We start from the raw sequence: 7,130 nt of genomic DNA, 5'->3' as shown, positions 1-7,130 counted from the left end.
TTAACAATATAATAAAAAAATCATAAAAAAACAAGATTTCAATACCATGCTCAAGATGAGATAAAAAAACCATTTGAAATTAACTATTATTTTACTATGGATACCGTCTCATCACTAAAAAACTTATCATTATAATCCTAATCAAATTTCTAATAACAAATGAATTTCATAAAAAAAAATATTTTTTTTATTCACGAAGATAATTAATTAGGTTTTTGCTTTAAAGGGCAAAAACATTATTGTATTGTTTTAATCATGAATCTATGCCTACTTTAAAAAAAAAAAATATTAACAAAATTTTAGGTGTTATTGATGCAAATGATGACTTGGGTTTCATTAACTTAAGCTAACATGTAGTTACTAGGCCTGCAACCAATGTAAGGTAAAAATAATTTTCCTGCAAACAAATGGAGCTTAAATTATTCTCCAATAATAAAACTAGATTAGAAGGAAAATAAAAATAAAAACTTAGATGTGCAGGCTTGGCCTGGCTTGGGTAACTCAACACATATGCAAGGCTTTTTAGTCCAAAAAACATGTCATTCATCTTTTTTTTTTAAATAAAGATAAACAATATATTGTTTGTCTTTATTTAAAATTCAGCTATTATTATAATGGTCAAAAAATCAAGCTTATTATTTTTTTTTCCCTAGAAAAATCAATTTTTTTTATCTATTTTGACCATAAAATGCATAATAAACACCTTGGAACCCAAAAATCCACTTAAATAAAAAAAAACCAAAAATACAAAATCATATTGGAAAAGATTTTGCTCTCCACCCCAATCTATTTTTTAAAATTAAATAAAAGTTCAAAATAAATATTATTAAACTTTCATCGTGAAATGAAACTTTTTAACATTAAGAATAACTATTTTCGTTGTTGAATATCTCTCTAACTAGAAGATTGAAAAATAAATTAATTAAATTTTAGGAAATAACTGTTGCAAATTTGGAGTGAGCCATATTTCCTTCCTGTTTAACTTTTCATACCTCTAACTTTTAATATGGTATTACCTCCATAATTTCAAGCCAAATTCCATCTACGTAGACTATACAAAGGTTTATTTGAAAGGGAGAAAAAAATTCAAAAAAAAAACGAAAAAACAAAAACAAAGGATTGTTTTGGTATAATTAAAACTGCAACAATCTGTGGTTCTTCTTATGGATTCGTGAAATTGTTGGGTGACAAATTTTGAGAGAAACACAAAACACCGTGACTTTCTCTCTCTCCCACCTTTCAAATTCAATGCAGAAGCTGATTAATGGGCAGTGACCACCAACCAATGCTAAAAAGGCCACAACCCAAAACATGCTCGGAGGAAGAATGGGGTTTGCCCCTATGAACAACAACTTCGTTAACAACATTATTCGGCCTTGGATTATGCTACATAGCCTAGCTACATAGCGTAGACTAAAAAGAAAAAGGGAGAGCGCACAGAATCTGATTACAAGCCGAAACGACAAAAGGCTTGCCACAAGACAGTATAGCAGAGTAGTAAACGGAGCAGCGGTTTTGTTGGACCCAACAAGGAGACAGATTGAATCTGCAAAATATTATTTCACACCACACATAAATCGGGGCTGCATCAGCATCATCAGTAAACTTCTCTAATTCCAAGATTAGACCATAAAGAGAGTTTTTGTGTTAAACTAGGATAAAACGAGGGCAGGAGAGACTGTATATCTTGGCAAGAGAAAGAAAGATGGCATCTTCACTCTTTCGAGTTTTGATACCTCTACTCTCTCGCTCTCTCTCTCTTCCTTTGAGAAAAGAAAATCTTTTTACTGTTCAGGTTTCCACTTTCCCCACTTCTCTGACCACTAAAGACACCTCTTGTATCCTGACTTGAGGACCCATATGGGATAAATCCAAAAACACCCATGATTTTAATGACATCTATAGACACAGTACCCTTTCTCTGTTTCCTTTGTAATCAATTCATGGGGAGAAGACAAGCATGCAAGGCCGATGCTAATTCTGCTATTGATTTCAAGAGATTACTAGTAACCCTTCTACATTCAGAGTAGTAGTAACCAGCAAGTGCTAATAAACTAGTCATTAAGCTTGATCACTAGGCAAACGTTCCTCTTAAACAAGGCATATTTACACGGGATAAAATTAAAAACAAATGGGCTGATAACTGATTTCCTAGTCCACCTGTGCTCGTTTCAGAAATCATCATTTTCTTTACAGAAACCTCAAAAGATCATCGTCAGTCTCTGATCCATCGATCTCATTTTCCCGCCCTTTTTGGGTCCACGGAAGAACCTTTCCCTTCATGGTCTGATGCCTTCCTCGCCATTATTTCCAGTGATTTCTCATGAGATGGATCACTCGCTGACCTTGATAGCACAGAGGAATCGGAATCTGCAGAAAACCCAGCAAAACAAGACCAAAAACAAAATCCGTCAACTACAGGGCAGAGTATTTGGTAAGAGTAATTAGAATAATTAATTACATTAATGACTATTACCTCGAGATGCATTAAATGACCTCTTGCAATGAAGAATAGCACTCTGGATCCCATCCTGTTGCTGCAACAGCGAATCATCTCTCCTATTTGACAAAACAGGAACCGGATGAGCCGCCGCCGCAGATGAAGCTGATCTGCTTTTCCCTAAATGCTTACACACAACTCTCAACCCAGCAGGCAAATTCCCCTGTTTAGGACCCTTCATACTACTCACCGCCACCGTCGGAGCTTCCGCGCTTTCCTTCTCCTTTCCTCCATTATCAGTCGTTATTGGTTTCTGGGCCACCGTGGATGGTGACGGAGGAGCGGATGTTTTTGGTCCGGAGCCGAAACTTAATTGCCCGGAGAATTTCAGCTTTTCACCATACCGTTTAGACACACGGATATAAAGAGGCTTAACTTTCTTTAAATACTTCTGCATTACATCCTTAGAAAACTTCTGCTTATCATCTGAAAAAGCAGCATCGGCAGCAGAAGCAGTTGATTCTTCGGCTGAATTCTGCTTCTGCTGTGATGACTTGATGTTTTTGCTATTCTCCCTGGTAAAGAAGGACATTATAGGAACTTCCTCGACCTTAAATTTCACAGTGAAAAGCTTACTTTGCTTGCCATTTTCCTCATCTTTCTCGCCTTGTTGTTTAGGAGCAGCAGAAGCTAATGTCGGCACGTTAGCTTCTGTCTTTTCATTTGTTGTTGTAGTGTTTGGTTTTCTCTTTAATCCCGACATGAAGACGCGAAATTTTGTAGCAGATTTTAGCAATGACACCGAAAACTGAGAGGATTTGGAGTTCAGCTCGAGCGAGGATGACTCAATCGGCACAAGCCTTCCTTTGAAAAACAAATCATCGGAAGGAGAAAGAGCAAGATTTTGATCCCTCCTGTCATTGCTAGACGCCGAAGAGAGAGTGAAATTGAACTCCCTCTCTTCGTCCATCCCATCATCATCATCACCAGAAGTGTCAGCAGCATCGTTTTCCTCATCAGAACCAGCACCATTGTTTTCTTTTATCTCATCTTTGCTTTCTGCTCCTTCCTCTTCTTCTTCGTCAGGAACTGCAAACTCCAAGTCAAAAAAAGGCCCACCATCGTCATCATTCTCATCATCAGTTTCCACTCTGTCTGGAGACACAGCAGAGACAATTGTGGTGGCGCGTGAGTTGTAATTGCCATCTTCACCGCACCCTCCACCATTAACAGCAATACCACCACCTCTCCAGTACTTGAGCAAGCTGAAAGCTTCCATTGTTGGGAGAGCCAGAATAGTAAAATGAAGAAATAAAGCGACTTCAGGGAAATAAAAGAGGGGGCGAGTCTTGTTTTAAAAGAGGGAGAAAGGGGAGACGAGAGAGAGAAAGAGAGAACAAGGGTTTTTTTTTTTTTAATAAATAAACGAGGGGGTAGCTTAGGTGAATGGGAGTTGCAGAATAGTACCTGAAAATGGGGTGGCAGAGGGCCAAGCTTTTTTACTGGTACAGAAAGAGAGAGGGGAAGGGAAAGAGGGGATGGCTTTTATTTTGTCTTGATTTGTTAGGGTGCTGCAGGTTAGTCATGTGAGACCAGGCTGCGAGTCAGGAGTTGTAGAGAGTAGAAGATAGGGTTGTTCAGTGATGTAGAGATACAGTACAGTAGGGCAGAGCACACGTATATTAGTACATCTGCGTGACCATTACCATTTGTTCAACGAAATTCAGTGAAGGGAGCCTCTCTTTTTTTAATTAATATGAATGTTTAGATTGATTTATGTATATTTTAATTAATTGATATTAAAATTAATAACAGTGTAATTTTCCAGACTTGGATGTAATTATCATTATCTTTGTTCGTTACATGCAATTATGCGAGGATAGATAAGTAAGAATTCACGCTGTGTACTTTGGCAGTCTGTGGCACTATAACCCGTGATCTGGTTAAGAATAGAGATGGCAATGCAGAATAGCGATAATTGAAAATTAAAAAAAAACGTGGGAATAGTATGAGCGTGAGTTTTTGGACTCTCGTATTTCTAAAAAAATTAATTTTTTTATATATTTTAAATTATTTTAATATGTTGATTTTAAAAATAATTTTTTTAAAAATAAAAAATATTTTAATATATTTTAATATACAAAATACTTTGAAAAATAATCAATCAATCATACGTAACGGTGGAATTTTCAATTTTTTTACTATCATAAAGAACAGCCAGCGGTTCTATAATTGTGGTAGGCTGTTGAATAAAAACTGTTCACGTATTTGCAAGACATTGTGGATGTAGATGTATTTTTTCATAATTTATTTTAAGCTAGGGGGATAGCCGAGTTGTATCGTATTCGTATGTATTGAGTAAAATCTTTAAATATAGAGTAATATAAAATCCTTTTTAAAATTATATCTATTTTTTTTTATATCATCAAATAGCCAAATCATGGGAGATGACTTGTAAACTTGGAGAGTCCTCAGTGGATTCGTGTATTTATATGTAATTTAAAAAATATAAATAGTAAGATTCGAAGAAGTATGATGTTTATAAAAATTGTTGGTGGCTCTTTTTCTCACGTACATAGTTAATTTATATTCATAATAGTGAAAACAGACTCTTTAAAATAAAACAATTATAATTAATGCAACGCTAATTCTACTAGTTGATATACTAAAAGCTACTAAAACCATGAATTAAACTTTTATTCATGACACATGTTTTGCTGATTTATGCTATGTAAATTAGATCTTATTCAAACAAGGGACTGTAATTGCTGTTCAGTGCATGCAAGTAATAAGAATTTTGTGTTCTTTATCGTGTTCTTTATCGTAGCTGTAATTAATATTCAATTCGGTAACAAACACAAGAAAAGGCTTAATTTATTGGGTAACAGGGCTCAGTTATTTTTATTAAAAGAACGGGTTCGATTATTTTTATTATAAGAGCTTTGTTTTTTTAATATTTTTTTTAATGTTGATCTAATCAAGTTTGATTCATATTTGATTGAGTTAATTAAGTTATTAAAAACACAATTAATTTAATTGAATTTCATCCCATCAATTTCTTATCTAGTTATCTCGGGGCAGACTCTGTATCATAAATTTTATAGATCAGCTCAAGTCAAACTAACTATATTATATATTTCTAATTTGCTTCATAGGAATTTTTATTATACTCTTACTATCCAATCAACTTTATTTAAATTGCAGTTTCTAAGACATTCAGGAGAATACATGTGCATGAAAAGAAACTATGCTGAAGGACGCTATGATATTTGTTGGAGGTGTTACATTCATATCAGTTTTATATTTTTTTGATATTTTTTATTCACCATGCAATAAAACTAACCTAAACTCTAAAACGAAAATGGATTTTTATTATTATTATTATTAAAACAACTACCCGCATATATTACAAGAACTTTATTCGTTCTATTTCTTTTATTTTTGAAGGAAAAAACTGAACTTTCTTGTAACAAAAGGTACAAAAAAAATATTAACTCAATTTCTAATGATGTTTGGAAGCTATCAGTGTGCATCCTCTAATGATTATTATTTTTAAGAGTTTCGTGCGTATATTCCTAAACTATTAGATAAATACTGAATATGCACTTGATGTTTTACTTCCGTTTACTTAAACTTTATTCTACATGCTTTAAAGCTCAAATAAACGAGTTTAATTATAAATTATCAAACGTGATGTAAAGTCATTAGATCTAACTTAAGAGCTCTAACCAGGATCAGTCGAAGAGTATGAAAAAGAAAAAAGAAAAAGGGGTTATCAGCTGCGCCTTTGCCACCAAAGCTAATGACTTGCTACACACACTAATTTAATGTTACCGTTGTTTAAATTATTTTTTATTTAAAATTAAATTAAATTAATATTTTTTTATTTTTTAAATTATTTTTAATAACAATGTATTAAAACAATTTTAAATTATAAAAAATTAATTTTAAATAAAATAATTTAAATTTTTATGAGAACTGTTCCAACTATAATTTTGATTAAGCCGATATATTTTATTTAGAAGTGTTGTTATAGTTGTTTTTTACATAATTTTTTATGTTAGAGAATACATGTTAATAACTTTTTATTTTAAAAAAATATTTTTAATATTAATATATTAAAAATATATTAATTTAAAGTAAATAAAAAAATAAAAAAATTTCAAATATTTTTAAAAAACAACAACAAGCAAACACTTACCACTTCACTGTACCGGACAGACATGACGATGCTGCTTGCAAGTTTTGGATCAAGGCACTGAGATTGAAGACTTGAAAAGTTAAACCGTCCTCAGCAAAAAAAAACAAAAAAAAATTCTTTTTTTCCTGATCCCCGGATCCTCTCTGTAATTGAACTAGAGTTGGGTGTCAGTAGAGATAAGCACAGGTAAAAATGGTTGATGTTTAAAGTTTAGAGCAGTGAGAGACTCCCGTTACATAATTCAGATCCAGTCGAAATACCAAGGAATTGGGGAGAAAAGGGAAAGGTTGAAAAAGCGCCTAGGGAAAAAGATACATAAAGGAAAGCAAGTTTGTGAGAACACTCAACCTTCTCTGCCTCTTAGCGAGGGACCGTGGTCTAGGACTGGCTACGTTAACCCAGACTACCACCATTATTTAATGCTACGAGCCTACGACAAGGACTAGCCAGCTACAGCTACAGCTACGTTAACCTTACTGGCTAAACCAC

At 33.5% G+C, this 7,130-nt stretch overlaps 1 protein-coding gene across 1 annotated transcript; it reads right to left on the bottom strand.

The window, feature by feature from the left end:
- Positions 1 to 2,027: 2,027 nt before the first annotated feature.
- On the bottom strand, positions 2,028 to 4,106 carry MAKR2 (membrane-associated kinase regulator). Its single transcript, XM_011024299.1, has 2 exons — positions 2,477 to 4,106; positions 2,028 to 2,370 (listed from the first exon to the last, which is right to left on the bottom strand). Exons 1-2 carry the CDS (start codon positions 3,717 to 3,719, stop codon positions 2,237 to 2,239), a joined length of 1,377 nt encoding a protein of 458 aa, XP_011022601.1. The 5' UTR covers positions 3,720 to 4,106; the 3' UTR covers positions 2,028 to 2,236.
- Between the last annotated feature and the right edge of the window lie 3,024 nt (positions 4,107 to 7,130).

Source organism: Populus euphratica, unplaced genomic scaffold (genome assembly GCF_000495115.2).
Source record: "Populus euphratica unplaced genomic scaffold, PopEup_1.0 scaffold4.1, whole genome shotgun sequence".
Classification (NCBI taxonomy): Eukaryota; Viridiplantae; Streptophyta; class Magnoliopsida; order Malpighiales; family Salicaceae; genus Populus; species Populus euphratica.
The sequence above is the reverse complement of the archived record's forward strand: the minus strand, read 5'-3'. Positions and strand labels throughout refer to the sequence as shown.

Bases quoted from the DNA above. Each gene is read 5' to 3' on its own strand.
- MAKR2 (XM_011024299.1), bottom strand. From the start codon at position 3,719: ATGGAAGCTTTCAGCTTGCTCAAGTACTGGAGAGGTGGTGGTATTGCT. The intron at 2,371-2,476 runs GTAATAGTCATT...GGTTTTCTGCAG, and splicing joins GTCATTTAATGCATCTCGAG to ATTCCGATTCCTCTGTGCTA.